Source organism: Salmo trutta, chromosome 23, assembly GCF_901001165.1.
Source record: "Salmo trutta chromosome 23, fSalTru1.1, whole genome shotgun sequence".
NCBI classification, from domain to species: Eukaryota; Metazoa; Chordata; class Actinopteri; order Salmoniformes; family Salmonidae; genus Salmo; species Salmo trutta.
The window spans coordinates 34,633,650-34,649,104 of NC_042979.1; the positions used below are offsets into that span (position 1 = coordinate 34,633,650).

Below are 15,455 nucleotides of genomic sequence, written 5' to 3' on the forward strand. Positions count from 1 at the left end.
AAAACAATTTGCTATTACTATACAAATTCACAATCCCATGTTTTTTAAAGCGCTGTAGAAATGCACTGTTATTAACAACGTGAACGTGTAGGCAGAATGTCTAGGGTTGTCACGCCTAGGAACTGTCATAAATTTGCTCCTTCAGAAATCTGCAGCAGTCAGCAAGACCTATTATGCCATAGGTGACATGGTTCCAAATTCAGATGAGACTTCAAAGTTCTTGTTAATGCTTTGATTGTGAAGCATAACCTAGACAGAGATTCTTATTAAAAACACTTATATGATTATCCATCATTAATGTCTGGGAAACAAACATTTGCCTTTTCTGGCCAAAGGTTTTTTTTTTTTTTTTAATAATGCTTTTGGAGGGCCTTTCAGTGAGTAGGCCAACTAAATATGGCTTCTGAGGATAATTGAGACACTTAAATTGCTATATTTTAACATTACTTCAAATCACTTGGGAAAAAGTGAGTCAGTGAGATATCCAGCATTTTGCAGTAAAAAGTGAACACTTCATTTGTGCTTAACTCATTTGAAGAAGTATTTACTGGATTATCTTAGTACGTGACCCTCATCTAGTCTGGCTGACACCAACTCTGTGTAGTCCCGTGGGTCACATCAGCCAGGCTACTCTGCATCACCTTTCCAGGTTGAATGCACTGATTGTAAGTCACTTTGGACACGGTAAGTCTGCTAAATGGCCAAAATGTACTTCTGGAAGAGAGAGGACGAGAGCCAGTCGAAAAAAGCTCCATGGGTCCTGGAGTAGAAAGACTTTATTCTCTGTTAGAGACATCTGTACAGTAATATCAAATGCCACTTTATTTTCAGATTTGTTTTTAAAGTTTAACATCCGCACTATGCAAACATTGACAATAGCTGACCAAAAATAAGACTAGTCAAAGCTTGCCAGGAAGGTCAAGACGATCTGCTTAAGCTGGGCATCTGCGGTTTCTGAGATTTTGCCATCAGCTCTGCAAGCAGAAACAAAAGGGGTTAAAATATGTTCACGCCATGGTACAATGTTCAAAAGGAGTCCAATAACAATACGGAACATAAAGCTAAAGCTGGCAAAAACGTGGTGGTAGTTGATTTGATTTACCTAATTTGTGCTAGGAGGTCCTGGTGCTGGCTGAGAACATGTTGAAGAAAAGCCTTCTCAAACTTTGTGATCTTGGTTGGGTCCATTTTGTCCAAGTGTCCCCTCACACCAGCATAGATGACTGTAACCTGCTCCTCAATGGCCATGGGGCCTGCAGGTCAAAAAGAATGCAGTCAGTCACATAGGCAAGGGAATAAATAAAGCACATCAGTGAACAGAGCAAACTTTACCAAGGACGACCAGCTGGAAATACAGAGCTCAGTTTCATCTACACAATCAATTTATTTAACAGGGACCGTGCACACGTTAATTTACATTTTAGTTCATTAAAATTATACAAATGTGACTAGAACATCGCATCCTAGGAGATACTCACAGTACTGCCCCTGCTTGAGGAGCTCAGTAAGGCGAACACCACGGTTCAGCAGCTGCTGGGTGGCAGCGTCCAAGTCGGAACCAAACTGTGCGAAGGCAGCCACCTCACGGTACTGGGCCAGCTCCAGCTTCATGGTACCTGCCACCTTACCAGGGAGGAAACAGGATCAGTCGTTTTTTTTATTTAACTAGGCAAGTCAGTAAAAAACAAATTCTTATTTACAATGACGGCCTACCCCGGCCACACCTGGACAACGCTGGGCCAATTGTGCGCCGCACTATGGGACTCCCAATCACAGCCGGATATGATACAGCCTGGATTCGAACCAGGGACTGTAGTGACACCTCTTGCACTGAGATGCAGTGCCTTAGACTGCTGCGCCACTCGGGAGTCAAAAGTGGGACGCTTTCCCCTTCGTGTGAGTTTCTAAGGCAGGTGCCTAAAGCCAGATGACAAATACTGGCGAAAGAAATTAGTGGCCCACCTGCTTCATGGCTTTGGTCTGGGCGGCAGAGCCGACACGTGACACAGACAGACCTACGTTGATGGCTGGTCGAATACCTTTGTAGAACAACTCAGTCTCCAAGAATATCTGAGAGAGAAAAGAAGCATGAGTGGAGTCATGGGTTCAGTGTTTCAATAGAGTAAACACTGAAACAGTCAATCAATCCTAAAATGACAAGTGCCATTACCAAAAATGGCAAATCAGGAATAAATGCGAGGATAGGTTTGAGGTAGCTCCATTTAAAATCCGATCGTTACAATTATATTTTCAGCTCCTGGTTAATTATGAAATCCATATTTTAGCACACCTGTCCGTCTGTGATGGAGATGACATTGGTTGGAATGTAGGCGGAAACATCACCGGCCTGGGTCTCAATGACGGGCAGGGCAGTGAGGGAGCCGCCTCCGAAGTTTTCGTTCATCTTGGCTGCTCTCTCTAGCAAACGAGAATGGAGGTAGAACACATCCCCGGGGTAGGCCTCACGACCGGGGGGACGACGTAGCAGCAGGGACATCTGACGGTAAGCCACAGCCTGTGACAGGTGGGAAGCAAGGTTTGCGTCACATGAAGGTTGAGCATAGAATAAGTGCCACCCTATACCCCATAGTGTTTTACTGCATTGTCAGAGCCGCATAGGGCTGGTGGAAGTAGTATATTAACTGAGGAATAGAGTTATTTAAGATCAACCTTAATCACATATCGACCTCCAAGCCCCATCGCTTGAACTGACCTGCTTGGACAAATCGTCGTAGATGATGAGGGCGTGCTTGCCGTTGTCTCTGAAGAACTCTCCCATGGAACACCCAGAGTAAGGGGCCAGATACTGCAGGGGAGCGGCATCGGAGGCTGTGGCGGACACCACAATGGTGTACTTCATGGCGTCGGCGTCAGTCAGCCTCTTCACTAGCTGGGCCACGGTGGATCTCTTCTGACCAATGGCGACGTAGATGCAGTACAGCTTCTTCTTCTCATCAGTGCCGTCGTTGAAGCGCTTCTGGTTGATGATGGTGTCGATGGCAATGGCGGTTTTGCTACAAAGGAAAGACACTGGAATTGTATCATTTATAAAAACCCAAGTGAATGACAAAACATGCATGTGTAACAGCAGTGCATTCTGTTCTGCTCCAAGCGGGGAACGAACAAGCAACCTTCTGCACAACACACACACAACTCAAAGCCAACCGTCTTAGCCAACACACCAAGTGACTAGTCTGTCACTCTGTGAGCGACACTTGCCTTTAGATCTTAGGGAAGGTGTGAGGTCACCGATGTACTTCAGCCAATTTGCTACAGGTGATTTCCGCTTCCACTACACACGTATGACCATAAGTCGACATATAACATGTCTACCATGAAAAACACAAGGAGCTGATTAACAGGCCTTTACTTGACCATTGTCCTCAATAACAAGATGAACTGCTGGTTTAGGAATAAGACATAAGTGGATAAGACAGACATTACTTAATTTCCCCCTCCAATTTCCCCAGGCATTAGCAACTACTACAACTTAAGTTCACATGGTATAGGAATTGAATACCGAGCCTAGCCAGGGAGGCTGGTAGCCTAGTGGTTAGAGCATTGGACTAGTAACCGAAAGGTTGCAAGATCAAATCCCCGAGCTGACAAGGTAAAAATCTGTCATTCTGCCCCTGAACAAGGGTGTTAACCCACTGTTCATAGGCTGTCATTGAAAATAAGAATTTGTTAACCGACTTTCCTTGTTAAATAAAGGTAAACAAACTAAAATATTCACACCTGTAGGGCTATAGTCTTACCCAGTCTGCCTGTCACCGATGATCAGCTCACGCTGACCTCGGCCAATGGGCACCAGGCTGTCCACGGCCTTGATGCCAGTCTGCATGGGCTCTCTCACAGAAATACGGGGGATGATGCCAGGTGCCTTAAGACCCACACGCCTACGGATGCTGGACCCAAGGGGACCCTACAAAGAAGCAGTATCAAAGAAAATATGACTTTACACCCATCACTATCAGTTATCTAGGCCAGCGGTAACTTTTCCTTTTCCTTTCCGGGGACCACTGTCAAAAGTTTGAGGACCACCATTTGCAGAGGTGCAGATATCTTTTTTTACATGAAATATCTTAGATTTGGAATACATTTCTTCAGCAACTAACAGATTAAAGGCCTATTATTACATATGGATTTTTGCTAAACAATTTGCATTGTGATAAGTAATATAAAATTGTTTAACATTATAGTCCCAACTTATTTAAAAAAAATAAAACATTCGAACCACCTGCAGTACCCCCGCGGAGCACCAGATGTCAGCAGACAATAGGTTGAAAAACACTGATCAAGGCCCAGAATATTCTCAAAAGTAGATGCAGTAATGCACAACATAAACAGCAATATAGTGCTGACATCAACAAAGAGCAAGAAGCGAGAGGCTAATCTTCTCTGCAGTCATCACACAGCGTAGGAGTGAGAAGCATACGCATGTGCTGATCCTATCTGTGAGTGTATCGTCATGCATTGCACTCGTCTGCAATGCCTTTGGTTCACCCTGATGGTCGTGGCAACCTCATAACACTGAGGCTCAGGATTTACAGCATTAAACTATTGCTTATCATAACCTACGAGTAAACCTCAGGGCAAGTCCTGACCTTGCCGTCGATGGCATTTCCCAGAGCGTCCACCACACGACCCAGCAGCTGTTCACCGACGGGCACGTCCACGATGGCTCCAGTTCTCTTGACGATATCGCCCTCCTTGATGAGCTTGTCATTACCAAACACCACAACACCGACATTGTCGGGCTCCAAGTTCAGAGACATGCCCTGGATGAGATTAGAGAACACTGTTATTCAAGAGTTCAGAGTTTTGGTGGAATAGACCAGCAGACAACACGTCGCTGGATAGCGTTAAGCGAAAATAGTAGAAATAAATAAACAGAATGGCAAACTCTCAGCTATCCACCTCATTTAGCGATTTACTTTTCATTCAATAATCTACTAGACATGTTGACAGACAACACTGTTGAGCATGGCACTTGCTCAATGGTACAACTGCAGTATATATCACCCCCCCCACAAAGATGTGTTATGTCATCATCAGCTTGCAAGTCATCACCCCACTGACAGCCTCACCTTAAGCCCGGAGGAGAACTCCACCATTTCCTCAGCCTGCACGTTCCTGAGACCGTACACTCTGGCAATACCATCCCCGATGGACAGCACACGACCAGTCTCCTCCAGGTCAGCGCTAGTGTCAGCCCCCAGGATCTTCTCCTCCAGAATGGATGAGACCTCTGCTGTTCCTGCAGTACACATGCATGCCATTTGAGAGTTAACCAAGTAATCAGACTTCGAGGAAACTGAGAAGATGCCATGAAGATAAAGATGCTACTTCTACCGAGAATAAGTTTTGAATGGCAACATGGGCTGCTCAAGACAATACGGGTTGTTCCTACCCCCAAGCTATAGAACATGTCTTAGTACAATCCACTTTCTCAAGGGACGTTGCTACTACAAAGTTTGGCAACATGTATCAGTGAAGAACTCTGACCCGTCTTGGCCATCCATGGCTTTGTGGTGTGCAGGTGCCTGGCTCCTACACATGCAGCAGCAGAAACATTTTTGGAAACCTGCAAGGACAGTGGTTGAGATCATGTTACAATTGAAATCCTTTAAATGCAAAATAGTGACCCACAAATCTGCATCATATTTTGAAAAGCGTAATGACAGCGTTACTAGTTTAAAATGACCCTGCCATTAAACTGTGCCTCCTATCTCTCTTGCTTCTTCTCACTGTCAACTGTCAGAGGATGAGCTGCCATGTTGATAGTCATCATTAATTGGCAAACGATCAACAAAATGCACTGAGCATGTATAACAAACAAATACAAGTTGTGCAACTTGGCTGACAAGATACATAACATTACAACATTGACTATAGTGTAACGCCGTTGGGTGAACTACTGTCATTTTGATCTGGTCATCGGAGGTAAAACATTGGGGTGCTTTCAAGAAAACTGGGAACTCCAGAAAAGGGTAAAAACATGACATCAGTGATCTTAGGCCGGAGCTCTAGAAAGTGGAATTCCGAGTTGAATGACTGTTCAAAAATATTTTTCCCAGTTAGAGCTCGTTTACTAACACCACCTCCACTCCCTCTTCATACTGAATGACGTGTGTAACCTTTATTTAATTAGGCAAGTCAGTTAAGAACAAATTCTTATTTACAATTACGGCCAAACCCGGACGACGCTGGGACAACTGTGCGCCGCCCTATGAGACATCCATACAGTCACTTGACTGGTTGATTGATCACACAGCTATATCAATGTGTCAAAACTACAAATACCACTACCGGTATAGACTTTCAAAACTACAAATACCACTACCGGTATAGACTTTCACAATTATGTATCTAACGTTAGGTGGAGATAGCGTGTGTAAACAGTCCGAGATGGTCGTCTGCATGCACGGACTCGTAATTTCCCAATATTTGAACACACACTTTCTAGTCAGAACTAGGAAACTCGGGTATGTCCGACTTGTTCATTTGTCCATGCAATCCGGGATCCTTGGGACGTCCATACCCCATTGAAGTTACCATTTTAAAAAAGGGTAAGGTTTACGATTAATTTAGGTTAGGGTAGGATCCCGGATAGAACTAACCCTTGCTGATTCGTTGAACGCGGCATGTATATAACTACATCCGGTTAAGTCTGACATTTCAGAGTTTCATAGTTTCCGACTAGCACGTGAACGCGGCAATAACTCTTTCAAAAAGTATAAAAACACAACTCAGACAACACAAAAAATCTTACAAATCCAGCCCGTCGGGGAAGGGTGCGAACAAGGGCCGCGGCAACGCGAACTGACAGCATAGCTATTGATGTTTCTACGCGGATTTGTCCAACTACACGTACTTGTTAAATCACGTAAAGAAGATGGCGGACAGGGTAAAAAAGATACTGTGAACCGGAAATATTTGCAAAATCATATGAAATAATTGTTTAATTAATGCTATCGACTGCATATATTATTGGATATGAATATTGTCATCATAAAGTCGGATACAATGTTGTTTATGTCAATAATCTATTTGAACACTCTTGGGCAGACCAAACACTACTTCCGTTTTAAATAAAGAGTTTTTCTCATTGGCTGGTCTATTTCAAACATCCAATCAAATACATCTCAAACCGGAAGCTGTAGAATGAACGGTGGGCGGGAAACGTTTCGGTTCACAGTCAGGATTCCCATTACTTTCAGAAAGCCAGTCTCAGCCGAGAGTCACTCTTTAACTGTATTGTTTGTCTGGGCTGCCCGTTGATATGTGTGAAAAGAACAAGAAGGTAGTGTTAATAGCAGAGATGTTGATTGTGTTCTTATTTGGATCGATTTCTGTTTTTTTAAACCATCTCCCAGGGCTGTAAATATATGCTAACAAGCTAGTGAGTTAGCTGTAAACTTGGTGTTTGTTTACACTTTTCAGGTGAGCAAGTGGCTCAGCGCAGTCTTTGGAGATCAAACTATTCCAGAATATGAAGTTAACACACGGACTGTCGACATACTGTACCAGCTTGCAGAAGCAAGTGAAGTTCGATGCAATGAGACTTCCCTGCTCATTGAGGATCAGAAACAGAAAACTTCTGAGTATCAGGCTGATGGTAAAGTGAACATTGCATGTACTGTTAAATTAAGCTTAAGCGGGAACCTGAATGATTGAGACACTTGGGGAATATTATGTGTTATTGGTTCAACTTCCAGCCCCACTCTGGCTGACATGTCAATACAGTAATGCTGTCTAGACACACAACTGTGCACAGGGTCTTTCTTTTTTGCACTGTAATGTTGTTCCTTTGATTTTAAATCAATCTTTCTAGGTGTTCATCTCCAGAATGTTGTTTTACAAGGAGTGGGCTTATCCTCTGGAAGCTTGTCAAAACCTGCATCGGACTACCTGTCAGCATTGGTGGCAAACGCTAAGGTACTTGGCGTCCGAGACACATCTCTGAGCAGGTAATTCACTGATGTACAATGCTGCCTATTTAAAGAAGTACACACAATGGCACTCATAGAAAGCCATACAAGATGGATTCTCATGATAAACTTGCAAGAAAATAATCTTACATCCATGCTGTTTGTTTAGCTTTGTGCCAGCGCTGAATAACTTGACCAATGAGCTTCTGGAATCTGAAAAGACGGACAGGAGACTCGATAGGGAACTTAATGCCCTCAGAAATAAACTTGGGGCCGTTCTTGTTCTACGGAAAACCTTCCAAGAGTAAGAGGATCACACGGTCATCAACCTGAAATGTTACATTATTTTAAATGCTCACATCTGTAAAGCTCTAGAGTTCATTAATTTACGTAATCATCTGATTGCAGGGACATCAAGAAAACAATGAAAGCTCAAGAGGTGGAGAGTGCCAAAGCAGAAGAAAGACTGCTGAATATGGACTTTGTCAAAGCAAAATCCAAAGACCTCTCGTACCGAAACAAGAAGGCAGAGGTCAGTGCCTTTGACTTCTGTCATCTTATGTGCTGTTAATGTTTACTCTCTTTTTCTTCACAGGTCAAGATATCCTTTCTGGTTCGCTTTTGGTTTTGAGATGTTGGATTGGGGTAGCTTTTGATTTATTGAGCTGGGGAGTCAAAAGTCAACCTTGGAAACATTGTCAGGTGTTTAGGGCTTTTGACTGGTAGAAATGCATTTATGTTAAACTTTTGGCTTTTGTCATAAGCAATGCATTTTCATTCTCTCACCCTCAGGACCAGCTAACATCCAGACACATGGAGAATCGAATCTCCCACCAAGCTCTGATGGAGCTATGTGAGGTATCCTCATGTTATGATGGAAGTGTTGGCTGTTCTGTTTTGCTGTGAAATGTATTGCAATGAGTTTCTGTTCTTCCCTTTGCAGCAAGTTTACACGTTGAAACAAGAAATTCTACCTTTGTCAAAGAAACTCGAACCCTACAGAGATTTGAGCCCAGTTAAGAAATGTTTATTTTTTAACTGACATTTCATTTTAATTTTCCTTTTTTTATTTTGGTGATATGCTCTGCTTAATGATATCGTTGTTCCCTAGAGTCCATCTCTTGCTCAAGTGAAAATTGAAGAGGCAAAGCGAGAATTGGTGAGTTTTGCCATTCTACAATACAACAGGAATATTGTGATGTTACTGTACATTGTCAATTATATTTGAATTGAACTGTTTTCTCCTTGTTTAAGGCTGCAGTTGATGCTGAACTGGAGATGAAGGTGGACTTCATGAATTCCTCCTTGCCTAAAGGGCGGCCTTTAAAATGACACATGAATTTGGGGGATTGTAATTGTAGAAAGTATATGTAATGATAATAAATGTCAATGGAAATCGTAATGTTTTTCATCCAACTTGTCATGGGCTGCTTGGACTATATATTTTTTCAAAATGTGTTAACTAAACGGAGAACTTATTTGTCTTACGAGATCTATAATGTGGTCGGCGGCTCCGTTTGGAGGGTGTGACGCAATCACGGAGCTTCCGGAGGCATGCAGGGTCCAAATTGAGCTCCGCATTGCTGTGCGCATCCCAAATGTTGTAACAATGCGGAGAGCTCCATATATCTCTGCATTTACATGATTGTTTGACGGTAGGTGGGGGCAGGAGGTCCTGTATAAACGCAAACTCAATTCCTTGACAACAGCTCTACTCCACTGCTCTGTGAAGTGCAAGATGTATGAATGCCATGACGTCTGCAAAGGCCATGTCACCGTAAATGCTGCACGGCAAATGCAGATGCCGGATTGACCATACCGTGCCTTTTCCACTGTACAAAACATTAGGTGCACAGTGCCTTTTACACCGAGTTTACTAAACATTAGGTGCACCCATTTTTGCCCTCAGAATAGCCTCAATTAGTGAGGGCATGGACTCTACAAAGTGTCAAAAGCGTTCCACAGGGATGCTGACCCATGTTGACTCCATTCCTTCCCACAGTTGTTTCAAGTAGGCTGGATAACATTTGGGCGGTGGACCATTCTTGATACACACAGGAAACTAATAAGTGTGAAAAACTCAGCGGTGTTGCAGTTCTTGACACACTCAAACAGGTGCGCCTGGCACCTACTACCATACCCTGCTTTTTATTTAACCTTTATTTAACTGCAAGTCATTTAAGAACAAATTCTTATTTACAATGCCCATTCACCATCTGAATGGCATACACATGTCACAAGGCTTAAAAATTATTATTTAACCTTTCATCTAAACTGAATGAAGTGGATTTAACAGAGTTACCATCATAAGGGATCATAGCTTTCACCTGCATTTACCTGGTCCGTTAATGTTATGGAAAGAGCAGGTATTCTTAATGTTATGTACACTCTGTAGTTTTCTTAAATTAGTGATATGTTTAAACCAAAATACAGTGTGTGCATCATAGATGGTGTTAGCTATACACTAAAACGGAAATAGTGAATTCTTCCATTGTAGCCGTTATACCTTCAGTTGCAGATTGTTCGCCAAAAAAACAGAATATTCATAAAGATAGTGAGAAATGCCTCTTGCATGTGTGCAGATCTTTGTTTTGGTCGCACTGTGTGATGTGCTGGCCTGGTAGTGCATCACACAGTCCGACCAAAAAAAAGACCTACCACAGGAGGTTGGTGGCACCTTAATTGGGGAGGACGGAGTTCGTCGTAATGGCTGGAGCAGAGTTGGTGGAATGAGTTGGTCCTCCACTCAGCAGCTTTCTGTGAGATCTACACACATGCAAGAGGCATATTCTCTGGTTTTTGGAGAACCATATGAAACTGAACACAGACCTAAGATACTTTTTTTGCCCTCCATTCGGAAGAAAACAAGTATTTGCAAGAACAGCTTAGTTGAAAAATTACTTTTGACCCTTTCTACTAGCCAACGTATAACGGCTACTATGGTAGAATTCACATATCGCCGTTTTAATGTAAAGCCAATATTGTGTGCACCTACAACAAGTAGTACTGATTATGTTATGTTTCACTATATTGGATCACTCCAATATATTGGTATCACTCCGCAGCGGAAGGATACATCCGAGGTTAGGATGTACAGATTTACTCCCATGTACACCTGAGTCACGGCTGGGGTCTGCCCCCATATATAGACCCCCATGCCAACGGACGGGCCATGGCACAGGTGGTTACCTCCCAGCACCATCTATGTCTGGCCCAATCCCGTCTGCCAGCTGCTGTCCAGCTGCTGTCCAGAGCACATTTGCCACTCTCCCCATCACCCCAGGGCTGATGTTTGGCCCAGGGGTTGATGACTTTCTGGAGCAGACTGATAAGGTTCGTAGGGACCGGGAGACCCTGAGACAGTTCGTGCCCCCTCGTCAGGCCCCGGGTCCAAGGCAGATGGACCGTTGCCACCCACCTGCACCCGAACAACAGTGGGGTCCCTCTCCTGCCCCATCACCTCGTGCTGAGGGACGACAGCGGGGAGGGGCACAGCGTGTGCGGTAGAGCAACAACCTGTCAACCGTCACCGCCTTAGCGATGTGCCTGGGAGACCCAGGCGCTTGGGGTGCCAGAGGAGAGGCGGGCTCCGGCAGGACCCCTGACACACTCTTCACCAGCCTCAGCCGCTTCTCCCGGTCTCAAAGGGCAAAGTGGGAGGAGGGTGTGGAGTGCCCCTGAGTGTTGTCCACAATGCTCGAGGGGTACCGACTCCAATTCCGGTGCCGGCCCCCATCCTTCAGGAGTCTTCGAGTCACCACGGTGGCCTACCCCCTGAAGAAAACCCTGCGGCTGGAGATCTCCTCATTCCTGGACAAGGGTGCCATCTGCAGGATCGAGACATCAGAAAGGCTAGGTGGGTTCTACTCCACTTATTTTGTGGTCCCAAAAGGAGACGGAGGGTTTTGACCAATTCTGGTCCTCCGCAACCTCAATGGGTACTAGAAGGTACTGAGGTTCCACATGCTGTCCCCAGCCCGCGTGTTGCAAGCCGTGTCCAGGAACCAGTGGTTTGTGACGCTGGACCTGAGGGATGCGTACTTCCATGTTCCTGTTCACCCAGCTCATTGGCAGTACCTCCGATTCGCTTCCCTTTGGCCTCTCCTTGGCACCCCACACTTTCACAAAGTGCATGGACGCTGTCCTGGCACCTCTCACGTCCCGAGGATTGTTGATCCTCAATTACCTGGAAAATTAGCTGATTTGTGCCCCGACCAGGACCCAGGTCCTTTCAGACAGAGACATGCTCCTGACCCACATCGGCGGACTGGGCATTACTGTAATGACAAGAAAGTAATCTGACGCCCACCCAGAGGGTGGATTTTATTGGCATGGAACTGGACTCAGTCCTCATCTGAGCTCACCAGAAGGGTTTAGGCGATCTTATCTTGCCTCGACCCCTTTCATCAGGGGCGGGTCGTATCTGCCCTGACCTGCCAACGCCTGTTGGGCTTGCTGATGGCGGCCTCGTTGCTAATTCCCCTGGGCCTGCTCCATCTCCAGCCTCTTCAACGGTGGTTCAACTCCCTCCGGCTGCACCCGAAGCACCACCGTCACCGACAGCTGCGGGTGACCGCACAGTGCCTCAGGGCGTTGTTGAGGTGGCGCTGTCGCTCCTTTCTCTCAGATGGGGTGGAGATGCTGAGGATGTACCGCTGGGAGCTGGTCAGCACAGACGCCTCCCAGAACGGCTGGGGGGGGGGGAAGCAAGGTTAGGTCGGCCAGCGGCTGTTGGTCGGCCAGCGACAGTCAAATCAATACACGAGTTCTGAGCTGTACTGCTGACTCTGTGGTGTTTCCTTCCACATCTGAAGGGAAGACCTGTCCTGGTGAGAATGGACAACACCACAGTGGTGGCTTACATCAACCGTCAGGGTCGGCTGAGGTGAGGTAGGTCGGCCAGCGGCAGTCAAATCAATACACGAGTTCTGAGCTTTACTGCTGACTCTGTGGTCTTTCCTTCCACATCTGAAGAAAAGACCTGTCCAGGTGAGAATGGACAACACCACAGTGGTGGCTTACATCAACCATCAGGGTCGACTGAGGTGAGCAAGGGTAGGTCGGCCAGCGGCTGTTGGTCGGCCAGCAGCAGTCAAATCAATACACGAGTTCTGAGTTGTACTGCTGACTCTGTGGTCTTTCCTTCCACATCTGAAGGGAAGACCTGTCCTGGTGAGAATGGACAACACCACAGTGGTGGCTTACATCAACCATCAGGGTCGACTGAGGTCCCACCGCCATCATCTTATGGCACGGGAGCTCCTTCTCTGGACTCGGGGACGTCTAGCATCTCTACGCACAGCACACGTACCTGGCATCCTGAATGTGGCAGCGGATATGCTCTCGAGGGACGGCCCGCCACCTTGGAACTGGAGCTTACATCCCCAGGTGGTGCAGCACCTGTGGGACAAGTTCGGGAGGGCACAGCTAGACCTATTTGCTTGGACAGTGCACACTGCCCCCTGTGATACTCCATGTCGGAGCCACCAGGGCCTCTGGGCTTGGATGTTCTGGCTCATGATTGGCCAGGGATGGAGCTTTACGCATTCCTCCCTTTTCCCCTGATCCAGACTGTGCTGGACAGGACGAGGATGGCGGAGCATCGTCTGCTGCTGGTGGCCTGTGACATACCAGTTGCACTGGTGGTTGTTCTGCTCTTGGTGCACTGTTATTGAGGTTGTGCCCGAGTCGTGCGGGGTGCAGTATGTCCTCCAATACCTGCAGTCTCGCTTGGATGAGGGCTTGGCAGCCACTACACTGAGAGGGTATTTGGCCACTATATCTGCCTGCCATGTGGGGTGGATGGACAGGCCAGTGGGGCGACATCCCGTGGTCTCCAGGTTTATGAAGGGGGTTTGTCCCCTGCGTCCACCTAGGACCCGCTCAATGGCCATCTGGATGTGGTCTTGGCAGCTATGGCAAAGCCGCTTTTCGAACCGTTGGGAGTCTGCCTCCCTGAAACACCTCTCTATGAAGGTGGCTTTCTTGGTAGCGATTACTTCCATGAAGAGGGCGGGTGAGCACCATGCTCTTTCGGTAAGTTCTGAGTGCTGCCGGATGGACCCCTGGTGGGAGGAATATATCCCACCAGGGGTCCAACCCTTCATTCCTCCTGAAGGTTCTGTCAGACAGGCATGTGAACATCCCTTTTATCCTGTCTGCTTACGACCCTCCAGCAGTGTTGGGGGAGTCTGGGCCTTCCTCCGGCATGCTGTGCCCTGTGCGGGCACTGGCTGCCTATGTGGAGCGGACACGGTCAGTGAGAACAACAGACTAGCTCTTTGTCTGCTATGGTGAGAGAGTCCTGGTGGCTGGGATATCAAAGCAGAGGCTCTCTCACTGGATCATGGACACGATTACGACAGCATACTGCCTGGCTGGCAGGCCAGTGCTGGGATCTGTGGTGGCACATTCAACACAAGGTGTGGCTGCGTCCTGGGCTCTACTGAGAGGAGTGCCCCTCGCTGATATCTGTACTGACGCCCCCTGCGTCTCGGTCCCGCACTGGGACTTCACCGCTGGCTGGCCAGGTCCCTCTAGCACCGACTAAATCTGGTACGGGTATACCAATATATTGGAGTGATCCAATATAGTGAAACATAACGAAGGTTATGTACTGTAACCACGGTTATGTGAGCTATGTGGATCACTCCAATCCTCTACGGTGCTAGAGGCGCCTCAAAAATGATGTAGAGAACATGTGTAGCGGCCACGGGGTCTATATATAGAGGCAGACCCCAGCCGTGACACAGGTCTACACTGGAGTAAATGTGTAAATCCTCACCTCGGATGTATACGTCCGCCGCGGAGTGATACCAATATATTGGAGCAATCCATATAGCTCACATAACCATGGTTACATACTTAACCTTGGTTTATTTATTTATTTATTTCACCTTTATTTAATCAGGTAGGCCAGTTGAGAACAAGTTCTCATTTACAACTGCGACCTGGCTAAGATAAAGCAAAGCAGTGCGACAAAAACAACAACACAGAGTTACACATAAACAAATGTACAGTCAATAACACAATAGAATAATATATGTACAGTGTGTGCAAATGTAGAAGAGTAGGTCGGTAAGGCAATAAATAGGCCATAGAGGCGAAATAATTACAATTTAGCATTAACACTGGAGTGATAGATGTGCAGATAATAATGTGCAAGTAGAGATACTGGGGTGCAAAAGAGCCAGAGGATAAATAATAATATGGGGATGAGGTAGTTGGGTGTGCTATTTACAGATTGGCTGCTCTGACAGCTGATGCTTAAAGTTAGTGAGGGAGATATTAGACTCCAGCTTCAGTGATTTTTGCAATTCATTCCAGTCATTGGCAGCAGAGAACTGGAAGGAAAGGCGGCCAAAGGAAGTGTTGGCTTTGGGGATGACCAGTGCAATATACCTGCTGGAGCGCGTGCTACAGGTGGGTGTTGCTATGGTGACCAGTGAGCTGAGATAACCCAGCAAAGACTTATATAGCCAGGTGGAAAGCATGGCCAGCTGTAGAAAAATGCTTATTGAA

General features: G+C 46.2%; 2 protein-coding genes across 3 annotated transcripts; one reads left to right on the top strand and one right to left on the bottom strand.

The window, feature by feature from the left end:
* Positions 1–741: 741 nt before the first annotated feature.
* Positions 742–6,923, bottom strand: atp5fa1 (ATP synthase F1 subunit alpha). Its single transcript, XM_029709946.1, has 11 exons — positions 6,776–6,923; positions 5,509–5,587; positions 5,091–5,260; positions 4,608–4,781; positions 3,759–3,925; positions 2,714–3,014; positions 2,291–2,515; positions 1,963–2,070; positions 1,479–1,623; positions 1,103–1,253; positions 742–974 (listed from the first exon to the last, which is right to left on the bottom strand). The coding sequence occupies exons 1-11, from the start codon at positions 6,833–6,835 to the stop codon at positions 896–898; spliced, it is 1,659 nt and encodes a 552-aa protein (XP_029565806.1). The 5' UTR covers positions 6,836–6,923; the 3' UTR covers positions 742–895.
* haus1 (HAUS augmin-like complex, subunit 1) lies at positions 6,823–9,357 on the top strand. 2 transcript variants are annotated; one of them, XM_029709950.1, is made up of 9 exons: positions 6,823–6,910; positions 7,447–7,621; positions 7,838–7,973; positions 8,104–8,238; positions 8,343–8,466; positions 8,727–8,792; positions 8,878–8,949; positions 9,046–9,093; positions 9,189–9,357. In XM_029709950.1, the coding sequence occupies exons 1-9, from the start codon at positions 6,899–6,901 to the stop codon at positions 9,264–9,266; spliced, it is 846 nt and encodes a 281-aa protein (XP_029565810.1). In that variant the 5' UTR covers positions 6,823–6,898; the 3' UTR covers positions 9,267–9,357. The 2 variants fall into 2 exon arrangements, with proteins under 2 accessions (XP_029565810.1, XP_029565809.1); XM_029709949.1 differs by lacking the exon at positions 6,823–6,910 and adding an exon at positions 7,172–7,306.
* The last annotated feature ends 6,098 nt before the right edge of the window (positions 9,358–15,455 follow it).

Bases quoted from the DNA above. Each gene is read 5' to 3' on its own strand.
- atp5fa1 (XM_029709946.1), bottom strand. From the start codon at position 6,835: ATGCTGTCAGTTCGCGTTGCCGCGGCCCTTGTTCGCACCCTTCCCCGA. The intron at 4,782-5,090 runs GTGAGGCTGTCA...AATCTCATCCAG, and splicing joins AGTTCTCCTCCGGGCTTAAG to GGCATGTCTCTGAACTTGGA. The intron at 975-1,102 runs GTAAATCAAATC...TTCTGCTTGCAG, and splicing joins GACCTCCTAGCACAAATTAG to AGCTGATGGCAAAATCTCAG.
- haus1 (XM_029709949.1), top strand. From the start codon at position 7,286: ATGTGTGAAAAGAACAAGAAG. The intron at 8,467-8,726 runs GTCAGTGCCTTT...TCTCACCCTCAG, and splicing joins ACCGAAACAAGAAGGCAGAG to GACCAGCTAACATCCAGACA. The intron at 8,793-8,877 runs GTATCCTCATGT...TTCCCTTTGCAG, and splicing joins CTCTGATGGAGCTATGTGAG to CAAGTTTACACGTTGAAACA.